Source organism: Drosophila montana, unplaced genomic scaffold, assembly GCF_035044405.1.
Source record: "Drosophila montana isolate Dmon_TW-CO22-7 unplaced genomic scaffold, ASM3504440v1 contig_3218_1, whole genome shotgun sequence".
Taxonomy (NCBI): domain Eukaryota; kingdom Metazoa; phylum Arthropoda; class Insecta; order Diptera; family Drosophilidae; genus Drosophila; species Drosophila montana.
The window spans coordinates 1,007,190-1,028,452 of NW_026998098.1; the positions used below are offsets into that span (position 1 = coordinate 1,007,190).

Sequence of the window (21,263 nt, forward strand, 5' to 3'; positions counted from 1 at the left end):
ATCGCTTTAGTTAAGTGAAAATCCTTTTAGTTTATCAAGTTACCTTTACCAAATTCAGCAATTACAATCCTCATTATTCTCGTCAAATACCTCATCGTTAGCCCTAGTAATAAAGGGGTGATTAATCTTCGGTGTGCCAAAGATAGCCGAATGTTCACGTTTGGGATTACAAATAGTTATTGAGAATTGCCGAGGTGTACCTACAACAATAAAAAATGTAAATTAGATGTTTGTATTTGTGTTTAAACTCAACAGAGAAATTTAAAATTCTAAAAATTAAAAACTATTCTATTTGTTGTCCTATTAACCAATCTTTGGAATTCCACAAAAAAACAAATAAAAAACGAAAAAAATTAGTATACATGCAAATATTGGTTTTCCAAATTTTGCAAATATGTCATTTATGAAAAAGTGGCAAAATAGTGTCAAATGCAGTCAGAATTGTTCAATCATTAACAAGAATGGAGAGAATCTCAGGTGTGTAATATGGACACAAATGTAAACCTACAAGTCCCTAAAACATATCTCTTCCGCCCAGTTGTAAGTACCTGGGCCACAGCTTGGATGAACCCAATCATGACAAAGTCTGCAAAGAGAGAAATGAAAAGAACCCGAAAAGCCGCATTAAAATGAATTGCAAGGAATGTAAATTGAAAAATCGCTGCGATGTGGAACCCGATTCGATGGGCTCGGCCGTAGCTCTAACCTGTTCCCATGCGCCTTTAGTGCGACGCTGCGATTGCCTCGAGGAGGAGTTGCATGCCTCAACAATTGCCCAGGACTTTGCCACGTATCTCAAGGCGTTCGCTTTGATTTACGTACTGCCCGAGGAGGAGTGGCGCACCGAGAACATTGATAAACTGCTCATCGAGGGTGAAGAGCTATTCCAAACTAGCTCCGAGGACACCGCAGATGGGCCACAGCACAAGTCCTCCATCTACAGCAGCATTGAGCAGCACATCAAGCGCAGTTTCAAATTGGAGGGCCATGACTTCACACTCGAACTAAGGTCGCCCTATTTGGGCAATGAGGACGAGGCAATGGATCTGCGGCCACCGCACATTATGAAGAATCTTAAACAGGTGATGCGCAGCTTCTTTCAGAATGCCCATTACTGCCTGCTGTTGCACAAGGCGGGCTATCTGCTGATCTGGCGGCGGCGCCTGTTGTACTTTGTGATGGACGTTAAGGGTCGGCGACCCGATGATTTGGTCAGCGTTCGACCTGGTGTGGCCATGCTGGTCTGTCTACAGACCCTGGACAATGTTGTCCATCTGATAAGCAATCGAAGTGACGATAATCCGAACGGCGAGTTTAGCATACGTGAGCTGGCCGTGGTGCGACTGGTTACCCCCGATGGCCGGACATTTCTGCGGGATACCAATCAGCGCGACCTTGAGTATAAAGTCATCAGTAATGATTATGCCTATCTCAAGAGCAATCTGCATCTCTCGCTCAATCCGGAGGCAGCAGTGCGCAATTGCTGCAGCATTATTGTGGGCGTGGCTGGCATATTGGCATCCCACATCGATCATCCCGCCTCATGGAATACGAACATGTTTGATCGCCTCATCTGCTATGGTGTCGAGCTCTGCCGCAGTTGCTGGGGCGCAAATGTGAAGGATCGTTTGCCCATTAGTCTGGACAAGTTTCCCACACAGCTGCGCCTTGGACAGTTTGTTGCGGAGATAAAGCTTATGCCGGAAATCTCCAGTGGCCAATGGCGTTGTGGCTTCACTTATCAGGTGGGCGCTTATTCTATTCAAATTGCGGGTGGTTCCATAGCTTGTGGGTTGTCTTCTTCCTTATAATCGTATTATAGTTTTTCGTAACAAATAATTTCTCCCAATTTCTTCTACGCATTTTTGTCTCCAATTGATATTTTTATTATATTTATTCAAGGCTTAGATCCAACCGTGTCCGAGTTCATACTTTTTCATATGAACCAAGCCTTCAATAACCATCTGAACCGAAACCCGAACCGAACCGAAATTATTGTTCAAAGCCAGTTTAGTAAAATAAAAAACTTTTTTAACTAGACTCAGCTCCAAAGCTTAAATAGCTTAGATCCCAACTATTGGATTAATCTAACCATATTTGATAGATGCAAATTTTGGATAGAGATCAAATTTAGCCCTCGATTTCTGTATGAAAATATGTATTACAGGCATTATTTTCAGTAGAACGGGCAATTACAAATTTAAATCGAATTGTCTGACTTACATTTTCGAAACATATGACACATGCAGGTTGCGTTTATGGATCCAGGAAAGTAGGTTCCCAAGCTGATCCTTTTTTTTTATATTATTGGGTTCCTTATATTTGGTTTTTGTCCTCGAACTCTTCTATGTTTCTTTTTTCTGCGTTTCTTAATTGATATTAACTGCGTTTCTCCTGTTAGGAATTATATTATATTATTATAATTATATTTTGGGAATTTTGTTATAATAGTACCTTTTTTCTTTTCCAATATACATAAGTATTTGCTTCGACAAACTTTTTCAAACTGTTTTTCGTCAAATCCAACAATCTCCGTTTAGGGCAGCGATTTTGAATATAACATCCGCCATATCCTGAGGGACTTTGGCAACGCTTTGTTCCAGATCAACAATCAAATGTATGCTCTGTGGTGCAAGGACAACTTTTACTATTTGCTCGATCCCTATCGGCATATAGTGGTCGGTCAGAAGGCGACCAAAGATGGTAACAACTCCGTCAAATGGGCCACGGTGCGCATGTTTCGGGATTTGACTACCATGCTCAATGTATTTCATCAACTGCTTAAGGAGTCCAATCGGCATTCGACCTTTCATATTCACGTGCTGCGCACCAAGAATATAGCAAAGTGCCCCCAAGGATTGGCATTGAAGCCAACGCCCGATGATGCCTACTGTGTGGTAAAGCCGCTCAACGAGCCCATCAATTTCCCACAGCAGCTGTGCCCCTGTGATAAGCTCCTGGTTGAGATAAGCGACTATGAGCCGGATGTGATAAGTACGACAGAAGACACAGTCAACTTTACGGTCGATACTCAATATTCTGGTGAGGATGGGGGTGGCTTGGAGCAGGTGGAGGTGGAGATTATAAGGCCTGCCAAGCAAGCCACTAAAAGCAAGCCTCCAATTGCGAAACCAAGTGCTAAACGGCAACCGGTAAGTAGAAATTCTGAAGTATCAGTTGAGATAATACTATACTCCAAAACTACTTCCCGACAGTCGCCGGCCAAAAAGCAAGCAACAATACGTCAAAAAAGTGGGTCTACCAAAGTGGAAGATAAGCTGAGCGCTTCGCGAAATAAACAAAAGTCCGGTCCTGCGATTGGATCCAAGCCAATCGAAACGGAAATGAAAGCACCGACTAGAAATATGAGCACCAAAGTGCCGCAGCATGTGGAAACGCCTCTGGCGGAGGATAAGTTTTCCGAACTCGACGCCAAGCTCTGTGCCAGGTATCGCCCCATCAATGTTAGACAGTTCAGGCTTGATAATTGCAGTCGCTGCCAATGCTCAAAGTATACCTCAAATCAGACAGAAACTGCCGATGCTTCGACGAGCTGTCAGCCCGTTGCAGCGCCACAGAATAAACATCATTTGGAGGCAGGTGCTGAAACTGGATCGATATCCTATCCCGTTTATACCAAATATCCGCATAATCTGGCCGTCGCTGGTTCCGAAAGCGGCACCATGGAGAGCCTGAACCGTCTGCTGGACTCCGCCTTCAAAGTAACCAAACGGGTGCTCACCATAACTCCTTGGGGCAATTATGTGGTCTTTAAGCAGCCCGACCGGACTCGAGATTCGCCAAATTGCTTAGGGTTTTACGTATTCGATGGTTGCACCTGCAACATTGATCGCTTTAGACATTTGGATCTGACCAATGGCACCGCCGGCCTGTTGCCCTTCCAGACACAATATGAGGTGGTTTGTTTTATGATTGACTCACGGGAAACGAAAGCTTTGAGAATGCTGCGCACTCGACTGGGTCAGTCCTCACCGCAGTTCGAGCAGTTCCTGGGTCGTGGAACATAGATGCAAATAAAATCGGTTTTTAAATTTTTTTTTCCTTTTAACATTTTGAAACTTCCAAATCTGTTGTCTTGTAAATACGATCCATTTAATTCAATGGGAATGTAAATGAATCTGGGGTATCTCACGTGTGATTATAAAGACTCGTAAAAGATTCAGACGATTTACAGGGCTTACTCGAAAAGGGAAGCCTCTAAGTGAACCATGTATAAATCTATTGAAGGTCGATCAGTAAATACATATCTTAAATGATTACTTTTTTCGGTTTTGGTTTTAATTAAGATTACAGCTAATTCGTATGAGTCGTTAAATTTAAACTTAATATGGAATTTACATAATGTAGGGAAATGTTTGCATGCGACGCATCTTATGATAGCTAAACATCCAACTAGTGTGTAAATATATAGTGTGTATATTATTGAGTGTATATAGAAATATTTTAAATTTGTAATTCGTTTTTATTTTTTAATAATATATGTATGTATATATAGATTTTCTTTTGTATGCAGCGTGATGTGCGCTTTTGATTGGAATCATTTTGAATTTCAATAAAGCGGACAATTTATGGGATCTATTATTGCAAATGTTTAATAGTTCTTTTTATAGAGTGGGAGGAATATAAAAGCGCACATGTTCCACGTCATAGCCGCGGTCATCAGCTATTTTACAGATTTTCAAACTATATTTTTACTATATAGTTGTTTTTTTTTATTTTTATTTTTTTTGTTGTTTTTGTTTTTGTCGATTCTCAAATATTTGCTTTAAGGCACTGAAGCTTTGAATTTTGTGCATATCGAAAAAGTAAGTACCGGAAATGGAATTGCTTCAAATGTGTTTTTGAAGTAATTCCAATGCGAGCTACAAAATTATATTATGCGCTTCTTTAAAAAACATTTTCCTCGATCTCTTAGCAAATTTCGTTATATAAAAAATATCCCTGACTATTTTGCGTTACACATATATATTTCACTTTTTCCTATATATTGCCTGAGGCCAACTCTATTACATTTTTTTTGTTTCTGTTTTGGTTTGATTTTGTTTTGTTTTGTTGGTTTTTGTTTTGTTTTTTTGTAGTTGGGAGCGTGTTGCGGTTAAGCTCTTAAGATTGAAATCTACCTAATGACTAAATTAAATGTACAATTACGGCATTTTTAAAAAAAATATATTACAAAGGCAGCCTACCGAATACAGAATTAAACAAAACATAAATCATAAACGTTCAGCATAGGAATTGCATCCAAACAAATAGGTAAGTTTGCCCCAAACCCTTAAAGTGAACATGGAGGTTAAGACTGAGGTTATGGAATAACATAAAATGAAGCGATCAACGCTTCAATTTGTTTTCCATATTATATAAACTAAAGGGACGATGCACACAGATATCGGACATGAAGATACATATATGTATGACATATGACATAGATAATACCATACAGTTTTTTGGGGGGGTTTTTTGAGTATATAGAGAGATAGTTGATTTCGGTTAATTGTTGTAGGAGCATTCACTTAGGCTATGCGTAACTAGGTTAAACCATATTAACTGCGCCATCAGCCTCAAATGTCGGTATGGATATAATATCGCTGCTGCGTGTGGCGCCCATGGGTAACGCTGAAGCGGTTGCCGCAGTTTTCGGCTTGGTCGCATCCTCCACATCCAGTTCCTCTTCGCTGGAGTCACTTGATTCGGCCTCGCTGGAACTGTTGGTTGCGTTTTTGAGTTGCTGTTGTTGTTGTTGTGTCTGCTTCAAAGCTGCCGGCACATCCGTATTACTTTCTAGCGTTGAGTGTTGGCTCGAGGGCGAATGACTGTATTCGGAGGTGTTCTCCTCATCGGATACGATGACCACGTTGCGCTTATGTATGGCAATCTTTTGGGACAAGGGCGCCTTATAGCTGCGTCTCGGCCGCATGCCGCGTCCAATGGGCAGACGTCCAATGCTGTAAAAATGTAAGAGTTCAGTTTACCTGGACATGATCTTCGGCCCGACAATAATAAACAGACCTTCTTCTGCGGAGCGCGTAATTATAGTCGGTATCTTCACCCTCCTCATCTGACCAGCTATCCTCACCCAAAGGTTCTTGCAAGGAATCTCCATTGGCATTGCTGGTGCTCACTGTCGTATTCTCCGCCAGCTGCTGCCTAGTCTGTCTTCTGCTCTGCGTGCTGCTGCAGCGACTCAGGCAGGGACTGCTGTTCACACCCACATCACGCAGCTCCGGCGCCGTTGTGGTGTGTCCACTGCCACCGCTTCCGCCATTACCATTTTCAGTGGCATTTGATTGTATGGAAAGGCGGTTCTCGTTGATGAATTCGATGACTTTGCGGCCCAAACGCTCGAGATTTTCATTGTCGCTGTAACACTCAGTTATGTCTAGGCGTTCGTTGCTGTTCATCACGTCGTCAATGAGCTGATCGGGGCTGGAGCAGGCATCCTGATAGGTCAGCTCGCTGTTGCTCAGCGAGTTGCCATTCGATGGACAAGCGGCATTGGCTGGCGTTGAGTTGCTGTCGCTGCTGCCTGGAACCTGGCTACCCTGAACCTTAGCCTGCGCCATTGCGGCAGCCAGCTGTTGGACGCGTTGAAGCTGTATCGGCAGCTGGCGATGATTGGGAGGCGGCACATCAGTTGGATGCTCAGCGCTGGGACTTATATCCGTTTCACTGACATCCATGGCATCCGTTTGAGTTTGCCGCTCGATCAATTGAACCTTGCGATTCTCAGGCTCGCTCTGATAGCGACGATCGCGCGTAGGACTGTACTTGGGCGGGGCGGCAAAGGAACCAGAGCCATTGCGTCGATGACGCCAAGTCTTCTTATTTTTATTGGACATGCTGCCGCCGACGACAAGACTGGTGCCCACAGCACAATAGGATTTTGGCTGGCAATTGCCATCCAGTTGCGCATACAGCACACACTTGACGGGACTCTGAAGCGTAAAACAAAAGGAAATTAATTGAAGTTGCGTAGATATGCGTAAACATGGACTTACCTCTGGCGTGGTCTCGGGATCGGGCGTTGAGGATTGCTGTAGTTGGATTTGTTGTGCTGGTGGCGCATTCAGTCGTCGTCGATAATGTTGCATTTTCCTGAGTGTGTTGCCCAAACGCCGCGTGGGCTTGTAGCCGGAACCGGGCAATTTGCGTTCCCGCCTGGAAAATAATTAATATAATTAGTAATGAGAATTCGCAGGAGAGATCTTCAACTTACTCGGCAATTTCCTTCTCCTTCTCCTGCAGCTGTGTCATGCATTCGCTTAGCTCGAAAAACAATTGATTTGTCTTCTGCAGCTTGTCCTCGTAGACCATGCGAATGTCCTGGGCGTGACGCCACTCGGCGGTGCGTCGCTTGATCAAATCCTGCTCGTATTTGTGTATGCTGGTGCCATTCTGTGTGATCTCCTTGAGATGGCAGCGCACCTCCTCCTTCCAAGACTTTTGCGTCTCGAAATATTGCTTTTCTGTTTTGCGCAACAACTCCGGCCCGGCAATGTCCAGATGGCTGAGTATTTGCCGGAACGAGGGCCGATTGCGTGGCTTACTCTTCCAGCAGAGCTTAACGAGCAGCTTGAATCCCTCGGGACAGGTGCTGGGCACCAGCAGCTTGAGCGAGTTGTTGCCCACGCCCCAAATAATGGCCGATGAGTCGACATCCTTGTAGGGTATTTCACAGGTGAGCATTTCCCAGAGTACCACGCCATACGACCAAATGTCGACCTTCTCGGAGCAGGGCTCGTTCCGAATGACCTCCGGCGCCATCCAGGCGACAGTGCCCGCGAAGCTCATCTTAGTGCTAATCTCATTCCATTCGCGACTGGTGCCAAAGTCGCTGATCTTCACCACTTCGTTTGTACTAATCAGTATGCTGAGGGATTCAAGAGAATTGAGAATATTCAGAGCTTCATTTTGCTTTAGAATTCCATTTTCTCAACTCACTTGGGACTTTTCAGATCTCTGTGTATGATCTTATGCGAGTGCAAATATTGCATGCCCAGCGCTATTTGTTTGGACCAAGAGACCAAACGGGACGGCAACATGACCTGCTCCTCCTTCAGTATGTTCTGCAGCGGGCCATACGGACAGAACTCCATGATGATGCAAAATACGGGCGATTGGGTGCAAACGCCTCTGCAAAGACAAATCTTATGTTCATCATCTAGTTCAAATCTATAATATTACCGCTACCCACTTGAATTTGATAATATTCTCATGATCCAGCTTACGCAAGTGCTTGATGTCCGTTTCCTTCAGTTCCTTCACTTTCTTGACAGCCACAATTTCGTTCTTTAACTTGCCACTGAAGACCGCGCCTTGGGCACCGCTGCCCAACCATTCCAGATCCGTAATGGACTCAAAGGGTATTTCCCAGTCTTCGGCGCGCTGGTTCTTCACTTCGATAACACCCGCCTTGCCTATAAAGGATAGCACAGGCTTCATGCAGCCCAGCAGGCCATACATCCAGCCGATGGGCTTGTCCGGATGCCCAAAGGCACTGGCCAACCCACCACCACCCGCATGTGGTGGCCAGCGTTGCTGGCACGTGTTCTCCGCACTGCTGTCCGTGATCTCCGCATAGTTGTTGTGGTGCTGCGGTGCCGAAGAATCAAGGTCAGCTGTTTTAAAAGGCAGATCTGTGGCAGCTAGTCCCAGGTGACCAAACTCGTCCTGCAGGCAGACCATACTATAAATGCAAGCAATATACAAAAATTGATGTTATTAAAGGATTTAAAAAAGGATCATTTTAGTTAACGTTGCAAATTTAAATTGCACTATTTCATTCACCTTCCCATTTGGTTGAGGGTTTAATCACGTTAAAACTGTAGGATTTTTTTGAAACTAAGAAAATTGGACGGCTTTAAAAATGTCCAATTATTAGCGGTTTGTCTGTTTATATCAGAAATAGTAGTCGAATTGATAATTATGAAAATTCATTAACAAATTTGATATTGGGGGAAATTAACAGACTGTTTTGGATATAAATAAAAACGAATTAGAGATAACTAATAGATATCCATGAACACTTTATATATACTTTTGGATATATATCTAAAGACTTTCAGTTTAAAGATACATATATATTTATATATACTAACGGGTTGTTTTTCGGCCTTGCCCGAGGATTTGTCGAAAGTCATATAATAATTTTGAAGCCAATCGGATGATAAACTATTAAGTTTCATACAACTGTTTTCCGCACATTGACTACAGTATTTATTACACGTATTTATTAAGATCTTATGTAGGGCTTTAGAAAAAAGTGTCAAGCCAATCAGAGAAAACTTAAAATCGCATTTCCAGCGAGTAGGCTTGAATTCTGTGAAAAACTTGAAATATGTCCCAAATGATTTTTCAGTACAATCCCTGAAAATGGGTTTAAGCCCGCAACCTCGCCCACCAGATCTTCGAACCCCATTTCCATCAAGTCTGGATGGATTTTCCGAAAAGTGTGAAACACCACTCAAAAGAATTTGTACAAAGACCTTTGAAAATGAGTTTAAGGCCGCTCGGTTGGTAAATCAAAAAGGTTCATTCAACCGTTTTTCGAGATTTTTTCACACTTACGAATAGAATTTTCCAAAACTACGTCTTAGCGTGAACATCCAGTAAATCACCAATCAGTCAGTTAGTCAGGACAAACAGTTCCATATATATACTAAGGGGCCTACATTCAGTATTTAATTTTGATATATGCGAATACGATTAATCCAATGCTAGTTTAGTTCAGTAAGCTTTAAGTCCCGACAAAAGCTACATAGCTAAACGCTATAATAAATCAATTCCATAAGATAATCAAAATGTTTCGGGGTATTCTAAATTTACACATAGGTGATAATGTTTCCCACTTACACACAAACATGTGTATAAATATTTATGTACGTAAAAGAGAAAAGTGATCACTCCTCTGATAGTTCCTCGCAAAAGCAAAACCTACAGGCACACATACTCCTATAATTACACACACACACATGTGTGTGTTTACTCATACAGTGGCAACTTTCCTGTCGCGCTTGTGCACGGAATTTGTGTTTTTTTTTGCATGCGATAAGATAAACAAAAACACCATTCACAAAGTGTGAGTGAAAGAGAGAGAAATATAGAGAAAGAGAGAGCATCAGCACGAATAGTAAGCTTAACAGCCGCTGTCGCAGCATTTTTTATTCAGGTGAAAAACATTTATCACAACAATAACAATCAACAAGGGGTAAAAAGTGTGATTGGGCTGTCCAATTGAAGCGACGTGCGCGAACACGCAAAATCACCTGTTGCTTGCCGTTTGGTACCCACACATAGATACGCACATATATTGGACACCTACACAAGCAAAATCATCTACCGTTCTGTGCAGATTTTGTTCCCAGCGAATGTTATGTATAGACATCCCGCTCGCACCTCTGACGCCTGTGGGAGCGATGCGTTCTGTTCACATGCCGCCGACGACGCCGCCGCCGCCGTCGCCAGCACAGAACTAATGTCAAAAACCTTTTAATTATTTATGAAATTTAAACGCATTAATAAATCGCTGCAACAGCACGTTTTGACCTTTTGTTGTTGTTGTGGCTGGTGACGCGCAGTTCATAGAACGCGGAAACCTGGTTAGTTTGGGCTTCTTTTTCTTTTTGCTAAGCACAGCAAGTGCAACGCATAACGGTAATTTAGTGCCGTGAGTCAGCGGACTGGGCCTCCTACATTTTTTGTAGTGTTGGCAAGAGATCGATTTTACATTAGTAAAGCAAACATCACTAGTGAAAATGACAATCGATAGGCGCGAACTGTGATCTCTAATCGTTATCCCTTTCACCAAGCCTATGTTTACCTTTTCTCCTTTGTTATAATTTTATCCGGCGGGTCAGTACGTCCGAACATTGGTATATAATAAACCATTGTGATGTTTTTGTGCTCGCTTCTTTCGCGCTTATTTTCACGGTTAATTGTGTTTGTTTTTGCAATTAGTTTTCTTGCCACCGCACTTTTGCCTTTTGTTGTTGGTGTTGTTGTTTACAAACTCATTCATTAATGCGACATCGTGGTGCTGCATTAATGCAAATTTTTACACTCGCTCTTTTAGCGGTCGCCGCCAGACGTTTTTTACGCACTGTATAAACCCCAGCGAGAATAATAACAACAACAAGTTTTGATTAAAAACGTTCGTTTGCTTCGTGCCAAGCACGGCCAGCCACCAAACCAAAGCAAGCAACAACAGCAACAAATACGTTTTTGGCGTTTTTGTCGTCTCAAAAAAAAAAATGACGTCAAGGTAAATGGTTTTGCTTTTATTGTTGTTGTTGTTGTTGTTGCTGCGTCAATTACAAGACCAAGAAGAACTGTCTGCGTAACACTTTCGTTTTGTTCGTGTATGTAACACTTAATTTCATGATTTTTTGCACAAATTTAACAAAAACTGCGCCACTTCTGCACACATGCACAAGTTAGCAACTGATTTGGCGATAAGCAGCGTTATTGTTATTGTTGTCTGCACACACACACACACACACACACACTATACACATTAAGGCAGGCTCACAGTTTGATTGACACGCTGTCTTGCCGCGACAACCATCTGAAACGATTGATTTTCGCGTACTAAATTGCGAGCGTGAGCGCTGGAGCATGCGACCAAACGAGCGCTCACATTATCAGCACAGCTTTGCACTCTCTTGCTCGCTTGCTCTCTCTTTTGCACGTTCATTGTTATCAAGTTTTATTATTGTTAGAGTGACCAACTTTGGGAAGTGCTTGCATTGGGTAGCATGCGGCTGGTCCAACGAAGCTTTGAAACCAGTTTCTGACGCAGGTGTGTGTGATTTCGCTACTGGGCGCCAGGGTATGGGTATATATACATACATACATACATATGGTATATAATAAGGAAGCTTCTAATTGGCCCGTTTAGGCCTTTCTATGTTTGTTTTTGTTTATCATTTCAATGCAACACACATTTTCACGTGTTTAATTTGTATTGATATAATACAGGTGTATATATGTGTGCAGGTCCAATGGTACATATTTTTGTTGTGCAGGCTCTATATTTCATTGTAAGCAAACAAAATTGATACGTCTAATTACTAACAAAATATCCCAAGCGGACATGACCTTGGTCAATAACTATTTTGTTAATTTCTAAGGGCAATTTAACATGTTTGATAACCTACCTTCTGCGCAAATTATCGGTTTGATCCAACGATAAGTTAGGACTGCTTCCATGATGTCTCCGTCTGCTGTAGTGCAGCTGTTGTAGCTGCTTCTGCTGCTGCCTGGAGGCGGCGACATTGACCAAATCATCACGACTTTTGCTTAAACTGTCGCTAAATGGCTGCATTGTCCGTTAATTTCTTTTTTGAGTTACAGTTCTTATTGTCCTACTACATGCTGGTTAGGTAGGCTGTGAAGGGAACAGGAGCACAAATTTAAAGGTAAATCAGTAAGTGCAAATTACAGCTTGGACACACACACTTGCACACTTGTAAGCAATTTTATCAATGAAACATCACAAAATCAATAACTCAGCCGAACGACGTCAAACGCCCACTCGCAGGATGCGCGCATATACATATGCATGTATGTGTGTTGGTGCTAGCACTAAGGGGGGATGCAAGCACATTCAGTAGCATTGGCGTCAGCCCCCCCTCACGATAAATCAAAAAGCAAAAAACGGCAAAAATTACAACAGAGGTTGGGGACGGCGTCGACGACCGACCCACGCAAACGTCAACGCAAGCAGAGAGAAAGATAGATAGGGAGACGGGGAGTGAGAGTAAAGCTTTAAGCCACCGCGGAAGCGCGTGATAAAGTATAAGAAGGAGAATACGTAGCGGTGCCTCTCAAACAAATTTCAAGTGCAGTCACTTGTCACATAATCATTCACAAATATACAATGTTTTTTACATAAAAAAAATTAACAGTTATTCACATTTCACTTTCAAATGCAGCGCTGCTATTTTGTATGCCTTAAAATGGCAAATTGCACAAAAGAACAAACACACACACACACACGCACATAAATACATGTGCTCATGTATATGGCTATGTATATTTGTATTCCACTTCTTCTGCTTCGCCGTTTGCTTTTTGCTTTTTTTTGGTGCCGTGCTTTTGACTTGGCTAGAACATAACAACAATAAGCAGCTACAACGAAATTTTGCTACACACACCAACGCAACGCACACACATATATGTATACACACACACACACACGCACGCACGGTCTCTCACACTCGATTGGAAACCTTACAGCGCAGCTTATACTTTTGTGCTGTTGCTGCTGCTTCTTCTTCGTACGTTGCTTCGGTTGAAGAAAATCAATAAATTTTTATTTGCACTCTCCACTGCAGTTTTGCACATTTTTCAATAAGTTTTTCATATGCATTTTATTTCAAATGTATTCACTCACATTTTTTGGTTATTTTGTGACAATTTTCAGTAATTTTAAACACAAATTTTACAAATACAAAGACTGGTTGGCCTTTGGTTGCGCTTTAGATAACGTTCCGACCAACCAACCGTCCGCACCAAAGGTAGATACAAATCAACTAACAAAAAAAAAACTGGCGCACGCTCAGCCTGCCTGGCCGAGAGAAGCAGAAGTTGGTATGTACCAACAGCCACAAGCTGCTCAAGCGGGCCAATTTCCTCCCTCAAAACCAGTTTGGAGTACAGGTTGAACTGCGCATGTGCCTGCCCGAATGTGTGTGTGCGAGAGAGGGAGCGCAACTGAGACACTGAGAGCCATGGCCAGTGAGCGTCGGCGGCAACAACCACCAACACTTGCAAGCCGCTGTTGCTGTTGTTGCTTTATGCTCAAGTTTCTGACCAAAGTTAAAGCCGAAGCATACGCGATCACGAAGCACTGTTAAAGCTCTTTTAAAAGCTGTTACAAAAGCTCCAAACTATAGCTTTCGTCATCCTTGCATATAAAATGTAATTGTAACAGATGCAGTTAATCTTATTCTTTCAGATTAAATAAATGTATAGAATAATTTGTTTTTTGATTTTAACTCTTAACATATAAAGGAATTTAGGAATATGAATCTCTGTTAAGTAAGTTAAGTTGTAATATTTAAACTTTCAGTATTTACATATGTTAACATATACCTGAACATAATAAAATCATGTAACATTCCCATTTCTGTAACCTGCTAATCTAATTTGCGTATATTCAGATACTTTTAATTTTTCAGAGCTAGAGAGCTAGATTTAAATGTAATTTTATTTGGCGACACTTCCCAATTATTTTGCAAGATTAGAATCAGTTGCCTGCAGCTCAGTTTGATGAGCGCAAACTTGCAGTATTCGACTTTGTCTGGCTGATAAGAGGCGGCAACAAGTTGTTATACAAGAGCTGTTGACGTTTACCTATTTCGTGATATTTGCAGAACAGGTAAAAAGAACAGACAAAAAATGCAGCAGGTAGCATAATTTCTATGTAAACAACGATGACTCATTCAGACTCAACACCCAAAGAACTCTCCAAAACCCGAATCCGAACATATTTATGTGACAGCTACGATCGCTGCTCAGTTATTCCATCTCTTTCGCAGTGCCCAACTCTTTCACTCTCACATTGTTAGAGCTGTGTTGCCCCCTTTTTTAAGCCTGTTGCTTGTGGCCCGTTTTCTTGTTTGTTCACTAACAACAACAGCAACAGCAACAGCAACAACAACAGCGACAGGCACAGGAGGTCCAGTAAATTAATATGCTGCATGCGTGCGTTTTCTTTTGGTCCATTGCGCATGACTCAATAGCCAAGCATTTGTAGACGGACAGGGTCCGATGCCGATTCCAGGTTCCCGCACCATTCGCAAACAAAGAAAACCATAAAAAAAGGATTTCATTTGAAGTCGAGTACAGGTACCCAAGGAAACGAGTAGTTCTTTAGAAGGGGGTTGCCTTTTGTGTGATAAATTGTTGTTGTTTTCATAAGATATGTATTAGATATTTAATAAAAGTAATCAGTTAAGAAGCTCGTTTTAATATACTTTTCCTGTAATATAGCTTTAATCGGTTTTGAAGTATTTGACTTTTGTTGAATGAGAATGTTTATTTCCAACATAAATACAGTAATATTCAATAATCTTATATATAATAAATCAACATGTCTTACATAGAGCATCTTCTTTCTCAAAGTTTAGGTAAAGATAATAAATACATCTAATAACATGCCCCGTAAATGGAGCAATATGAATTTTAATTAATATTTAAATATCAATGATATATGAAAATAATCAAAATTAATGAGTTACTGAACTGAAATGTGACGTGCTGTTAATGTTTATTAACTTTGCTGTTAGTGTTAATAATAAACAGCACCATATTCTTGGCTAAACAGAATGCATATCTGTTAGTGTTTGCGCTTGGCACAGTTTCGTTTTGATTTACTGATGTTTTAATCTGTTTAAGCAAAATGTTATATAAAGATTTCGATAAGTACATGATCTATCTGCCACCATTAGCGAAGTATGAAAAAAATGTAATTGATAAAGTCTCAAAAAGTTCTTAAGGTTATCAGAGGATTGAAATTACAACGCAACGCGAGGCAGTCAAAAGTAAAGAACAGATAGTTATGGAGTGGTAGAAAAGAGAAGGAGAGATAGAGATCGACTTCTCTATGCTAAGGAAGGCATTCAAAATGAACTTAACATAGTTTTCTTATCAAGTTGAATTAATATGATGACCAATAAGCTCTTTAATGAGAAACATGAAATATTTTTGGATTTTGTTTGTTTGTTTGTTGTATATTACCGGAAGGAATGGGGAGCTCTTACGCATGAACTCAGTAGAGCTTTAGGAATATCGTTGATATAAGGGTAGCTACGAATAGGCATTTCACAGTTAGAAGTAATGGCGGGGTACAAATCGAATCTATAAAACAGTAGTCACAAAATATACATACATATACATTAATATAGGCATTTATAAAGTGCATTCCGATTAGGCACAATTGAGCTGCATAAAAAGGACCGTTAAATGAAAAACATAAAAAATACAGCTAACGATCTTGTATGAACTCAATTGTGACTGAACGTAATGCTTATAATAACTTATTTTACAATTATAAGTAAAACTTTCACAGAAATGTTTTGTTTTAACGCACTTAACGGCGACTTATATTAATATAAACACGGGGGCAACATCTAACTTTGATATTTCAAGGATTCTTCAAGTTCTCAGCTTGTGAAGCTACCCTGATCAGATATTAACCGAATTGAGTACGAATTGAAAGAATATCTTCTCAAGCTTGTCAATTTACCCGAGTACAGGTAGTTACCCATTTAAAACCCAATCGAATATATGTATTGTCCATCTCACACTACGCTTTCTTGGTGGTTGCTTAATTGGCTCGGTTGCGGGGGATTTTATAGAATGTTTTGGTTTAATTATGAGTATTTTTTATACATATAAATATACATATATACTATATACTGTGTTTAGAGAGGACTCTGCTTACTTGCAATATTCCCCCTATGAGATTGAGTAGCATTTCCATAAAAATCCTACGGATATTGTGTTTTGACGATAATTTTTACTGTTGTTGCTGTACGTTAAAGTTTCTGTTTGTACTTTAAAGCAAACTTAATATTCAATGCCTTACGAAACTGATGTAATTATCGAACTGAAAGTGATTTTGTTTTGTTTTTGATAGTTTGGGGATTTTCTAGGAGCTTTGGTTTTAGAGACCCAGTTGATATTACAGCTTCCAATCACAATTACAAGTATGGTATGTACAGATAATAGTTGCTCAGGTTCAGATTGATAAGGAATTTCGTATACGCACTATGTGTAGGTTACCCTGTAAGCCTTTCCTCCTCTTACACTCATTTTCTTATTACTTTTGCTCACGCATAGAGCGATATATTGATCTCAGGTACGCGGCTTCGCATTTCTCTAGTTAACATTCTGAAATGTTGACATTTCTAAAGGAACTTCGTTCGCGTTTCGAGCTTTTAGCTTGTAGTCTAAGCTAAACGGTACTTGTGTTATGTTGGGGAATTGTGATTAGAAATTGGAAACCTAATGGCCCACATTGTGCTCATCATGTGATTCGCTCGCCTCAAATTGCTCAGCCACCGCGCCACCATTGTTAATATCATGATCATGAACATCATTGTCGCAATTGTCATCTTCATCACTGGAGTCGGCAAAGCTGCGCATGGTGAGCGCCTGGAAATCGTTCAAGGCCTGCTCGAAGAGATCTATGGTATGTTGATTGGTCTCAATGACCTGTTGTGTGGTGTCCAGCAAGTCCTCTGTGGCGCTGAGCATGAGATCCTGTATGGAATTTGAGTGCGAGGAGGCAAGCGAACGGGCAGCAGCAACAGCACCCAGACCCGTACTAGTACCCTGCGACTGCTGTTCTGCACCTGTTGTGTTGGATGTTTGTGGATTGGAGAAGGTTTGCTCACCGCTCAGATCATTGGCGCTGTCACTGATATTGCTGGCGGCCATGCCGCGTGTCAGCTCATCTGCATGCGCCAGCGTGGAGCCAATTATGTCGCTGGCAATACGAATGGCCGCATCCCGTGCCGCTATAGTCGATATAAATGTGGCTGGGCCACCCGTAGCGGCAGCCGGTGGCGTTGGGTTGCTGGGACGACTGAATACCGTGTCACTGGTCACTTGGTTGCCCTCGATGCGCAGTCCAGCCACGCCCTTTTTTGGTATGGTGGCCAGATCACGCTTGACGCGACGACAGCGCGACGGTTCGTTTTGACGCTGCTGCACCAGCTGCTCCAGATCCACAATGTACACATAGCCAGCGACGAGTATGCTGCAGGATTTGTCGCCCTTTTTGAAGGCCTCCTCAATGTCCTGGCTGGTGCGATCGTCGTATTGCCACCAACCTGTTCAGTAAGTAGTTTAAATTGGGGTTCGCTTGTGGCTTGATCACATTTACAGATTTCATTTCAGTTTTGGGAGCATGGTTATGATGGATTACATTGGGGACTGGGATGATGTGAGGGACGGTTGGTTGGGTTAATAAGAGTATTGTGATTAGTTGTGTTTCAGTCCGGCCACGCCTTTAACACCTGGCGCCGGCTCAGATGTCTTGCGTCGTATTATATTGCGCTTTCTGGTGGGCTCCGAGCGCAACGTTTGCGTCATACAGATCAGGTCTATGATATACAACTGGCCGCAGATGAGCTGCTTTAATCGACTTGGTTCGTCGGGACTACTTCCATACTGCATATCATAGTCGGAGCTGCTGTCTGTAGAGCAATCCTCAACATCATTTGCAAAGCCTTGGAAATCATCATCAAAGAACTCGTCCAGATCCCCGTCAGCATCAAGACCGCCGCTCCAGTTCGTATGACGATTGCGTTCGGGCACTGGAGCAGCTGCGGGGACTGCAGGCGGAGAAGCTTTTGTTGAAGGCAATGAGGCTACATTGATTTTGTATGCCTGGTATGCCTGGTAGGACATCTCAATTTCTTCGTTGGTGCGCGCATCGTAGGCCCACCAGCCGCCTAGGGTTTGTGTGGGGTTTTTGTTTTGATTTGGTTCATGGCCATGGGCATGGGTTACATGGGCGTGCGGTTACAGACACCACCACCAAATAATTGTAATATGCACTCACCATTTCGACCCTCGTAATACCATTGATAGCCATCCTCGGTGGCGCGTGTGGCACAAATATCATCGATGCCATTTACCAGTTGCGGATGATCCAGAAATTCGGCGGGAATCTCACGACGGCACATGGCGCAGCGACGATTTTTGTAGGCAACACCCTAAAATGAAAAAAACAGGTTAATAAGATTAAAGAGTTTTAAGTATAAAGTTACTTTTGGATAAATAGCATTAGTTCTTGAGACAGTATTTAAGTTAAACTATATTTTTTTCTTTAATAAATATAAATACCAGGGGGCACCAGACAGATAGCGGAGCGTTTTTGCTTGAAACACCCTCATTTTCGTAAGGCGCGATTTTGCAGCAATACGTAAACTTGAATACCATATCGCCAGGCAGGAGCTAGGCAGGTTTTGTATATTTTGTTTACTTTGTTTTTTAAAGATACTGTTGAGCAGCCATCTGAATTTGCCTAATCTGCTTTTCAGGGCTCCTGTGATACTTGAGATGTGTTAACTAAAGGTTAAACGCCTGTCTAAGTGCACCCCTAAGTATTTGTAGCTGTTTATTTAAATTAATGCCAATGTTCCAGCGTTTAGTCCACATTTCAAGTTTGTGGAGGTATTGCTGCACGACTTCAGTAGCTTCGTAGACACATTCATTTCTTGATAAGATGGCTGTGTCATCTGAAAATGTGGCGATGGTTAGGTCCTGTGGATCCACGAGTTCAATTGTAGAGCCAGTGGGCATGTCATGTGTATAGAGTGTGTAGAGCGTGGGCCCCAGCACACTGCGGAGCGTTCCCTAAAGCAGATTCGTACTGGTACTTCAGCTGCTCCACCGCTCCGTTTGGGTATGCAATAAAATGGTATGCAAGTCGATTCCAGAGATCAGTACGAGTTCAAAAAGGTATAACTTTCCAAAATCGGACCGTTTTTAGCCGAATTATCGAAAAATCTTCAAAATTATAACGGCATTTTTTTCGCGTTTTTTAAGTCGCTGTATCTCGGCCAAATAAGCCCCGATCTTGGAAAGATTGGTCTCGTTTGACTCGTGGTCACAGCCATTTTCAGCCAACATCGTAATTTTTGCAAAAAACATAGAAGTTTTTTTCTTTGATAATAAAACATTATGGTGATGTTTGTCTACTGTCAGAAAATGCCCATATAATTCACATTTAATGCAATTAATTGTGTTTATATGCCTTTCTCTGTTGATGTCATATACGCGCTTATCAAATAAAGAAGTTAGTTATCCTAGGCACTACCTAGCTTGAATAATTTAAGCTGCCTTGAATTTATAAACATGTTACACTGTGACGTATGCGCAACACATACTGGATATTGCGCCTATAGCAGCCGATAAGGCCAACGACTTTAAATCAATTTGATATTGCTATGCGGAAGGTAATTTAAATTAAATTATTCAAACTAGCGCGCGCCCAACGATATTTGGGCAGCCACAAGGGTTAACAACGGTGCAACCTTGAACTTGCTGGGTGCGTGCGTTGCGTTGGGCGCACGCGTTTCGAAAGCTTTGACCAAAAATTTCAACAGAATGCGACTTGCATACGCAAATGTTTCCGGGTTGGCAGGGGCTGTGAGTGGAGGGGGCGCTACGTACCTTGACGCACAAGAAGCAAAAGATGTGACCGCACGGCAGGCGTGCGGGATGAATGCAAGTTTGCAGACAGATTGGGCACTCCAAAGTGGCGGTGGGAGCAGCTGCGTCGGCGCCAGATGTTACACTACAAGCAGCCAATGCGGCGCCTACACAATAAAATGTACATTGCAAAATTAACTGTAATTGTTTTCATTTTTCTTTTTGTGTTACCCGTATTAGTTTTGAGTGATTCACCTGCAGGAGTCGATTTTGCAGCATTAGAAGAAGAAGCAGCACCAGCACCAGCACCAGCAGCGGCAGCCGCTGCTGCCGAGGTGGATGGTGACACACAGAGATCGATTGTTGGTATGCTTGGACGCACGGTGCCCACAAATTGCGTATCGTCGTCCTCATCGTCGCTGTCGTCTAGATTGATGATGGTGTTGTTGGCATTGGTTGCATTTTGCTCCGCATTGTTGCTGGCGCCATCGTTGCTGCTTGTTACTCGCCGTTTCGACATTATTTTTCTTCGCGATTTGCACACTCACTGAACCTGGCGTTTGCACAACGCATCAAAAATAAAGTTGTTTCTTTTTTGCAGCTCTCTACTTCTTGACACACACACGCAGCTGTGGGCACCCAAAAAACTTTTAACATTTGCTGTGATGTTATTAACAGCGCGGAATCTTTTATTTCTGTAACATAGCCAACCAAAAACAGCTGCTACCTATCGGTTATTTCGCTACTTATTTCCAGAATGTAATTGGTCGTTGAGGAATTCGTAATCCTAACGGCTCAGGTTATTTGAATATTTAAATATTTTACTATTGCAACTGGGTATGTTGATTTTGAGATTACTCTCATCGATATTTCGATAGATTTATGCACATACGATATTTCTTAAGATGTGCTGACACTATTTAAGTTAAGCATGATTTTATTTGACATAAAAAGCTTTTCAAATAAGTCACACTTTATTTTAAAATTGTAGTTGCGATCTATTTGGCTCATTAATTTGGCGATTTAAAAACATTAAATATCATTGAATTTGCAATGTTTTGTGACGTAGCAGGAGC

General features: G+C 41.8%; 3 protein-coding genes across 8 annotated transcripts; 1 reads left to right on the forward strand and 2 right to left on the reverse strand.

Moving 5' to 3' along the window:
• The first annotated feature begins 89 nt into the window (after window positions 1-89).
• Window positions 90-4,280, forward strand: ms(3)76Cc (male sterile (3) 76Cc). The gene is made up of 4 exons (XM_064689409.1): window positions 90-477; window positions 539-1,745; window positions 2,541-3,152; window positions 3,216-4,280. The coding sequence occupies exons 1-4, from the start codon at window positions 395-397 to the stop codon at window positions 4,026-4,028; spliced, it is 2,715 nt and encodes a 904-aa protein (XP_064545479.1). The 5' UTR covers window positions 90-394; the 3' UTR covers window positions 4,029-4,280.
• wnd (wallenda) lies at window positions 4,278-13,548 on the reverse strand. Of its 3 annotated transcripts, none has more exons than XM_064689406.1 (8): window positions 13,412-13,548; window positions 12,174-12,403; window positions 8,213-8,704; window positions 7,960-8,151; window positions 7,235-7,888; window positions 7,017-7,176; window positions 6,028-6,953; window positions 4,278-5,963 (listed from the first exon to the last, which is right to left on the reverse strand). In XM_064689406.1, exons 2-8 carry the CDS (start codon window positions 12,338-12,340, stop codon window positions 5,552-5,554), a joined length of 3,003 nt encoding a protein of 1,000 aa, XP_064545476.1. In that variant the 5' UTR covers window positions 12,341-12,403; window positions 13,412-13,548; the 3' UTR covers window positions 4,278-5,551. The 3 variants fall into 3 exon arrangements, with proteins under 3 accessions (XP_064545476.1, XP_064545478.1, XP_064545477.1); XM_064689408.1 differs by lacking the exons at window positions 12,174-12,403; window positions 13,412-13,548 and adding exons at window positions 10,838-11,116; window positions 11,546-11,598; XM_064689407.1 differs by lacking the exons at window positions 12,174-12,403; window positions 13,412-13,548 and adding an exon at window positions 10,838-11,504.
• Window positions 13,549-14,982: 1,434 nt separating this feature from the next.
• On the reverse strand, window positions 14,983-20,972 carry Rnf146 (Ring finger protein 146). 4 transcript variants are annotated; one of them, XM_064689415.1, is made up of 5 exons: window positions 20,419-20,943; window positions 20,209-20,354; window positions 18,593-18,746; window positions 17,421-17,858; window positions 14,983-15,879 (listed from the first exon to the last, which is right to left on the reverse strand). In XM_064689415.1, exons 1-5 carry the CDS (start codon window positions 20,705-20,707, stop codon window positions 15,791-15,793), a joined length of 1,116 nt encoding a protein of 371 aa, XP_064545485.1. In that variant the 5' UTR covers window positions 20,708-20,943; the 3' UTR covers window positions 14,983-15,790. The 4 variants fall into 4 exon arrangements, with proteins under 4 accessions (XP_064545485.1, XP_064545484.1, XP_064545482.1 ...); XM_064689414.1 differs by having other exon boundaries at window positions 14,983-17,858; window positions 20,443-20,934; XM_064689412.1 differs by having other exon boundaries at window positions 14,983-17,858; window positions 20,419-20,930.
• Between the last annotated feature and the right edge of the window lie 291 nt (window positions 20,973-21,263).

Coding starts and splice junctions, on each gene's coding strand:
- Rnf146 (XM_064689412.1), bottom strand. CDS start 20,707: ATGTCGAAACGGCGAGTAACAAGCAGCAACGATGGCGCCAGCAACAAT. Junction 20,355..20,418: donor ATCACTCAAAACTAATACGG/GTAACACAAAAA, acceptor TTTATTGTGTAG/GCGCCGCATTGGCTGCTTGT. Junction 17,859..18,592: donor GTATTACGAGGGTCGAAATG/GTGAGTGCATAT, acceptor CTTACTGAACAG/GTTGGTGGCAATACGACGAT.
- wnd (XM_064689406.1), bottom strand. CDS start 12,340: ATGCAGCCATTTAGCGACAGTTTAAGCAAAAGTCGTGATGATTTGGTC. Junction 8,705..12,173: donor ACCGATAATTTGCGCAGAAG/GTAGGTTATCAA, acceptor TTGCATTTATAG/TATGGTCTGCCTGCAGGACG. Junction 6,954..7,016: donor ATCCCGAGACCACGCCAGAG/GTAAGTCCATGT, acceptor TTTACGCTTCAG/AGTCCCGTCAAGTGTGTGCT.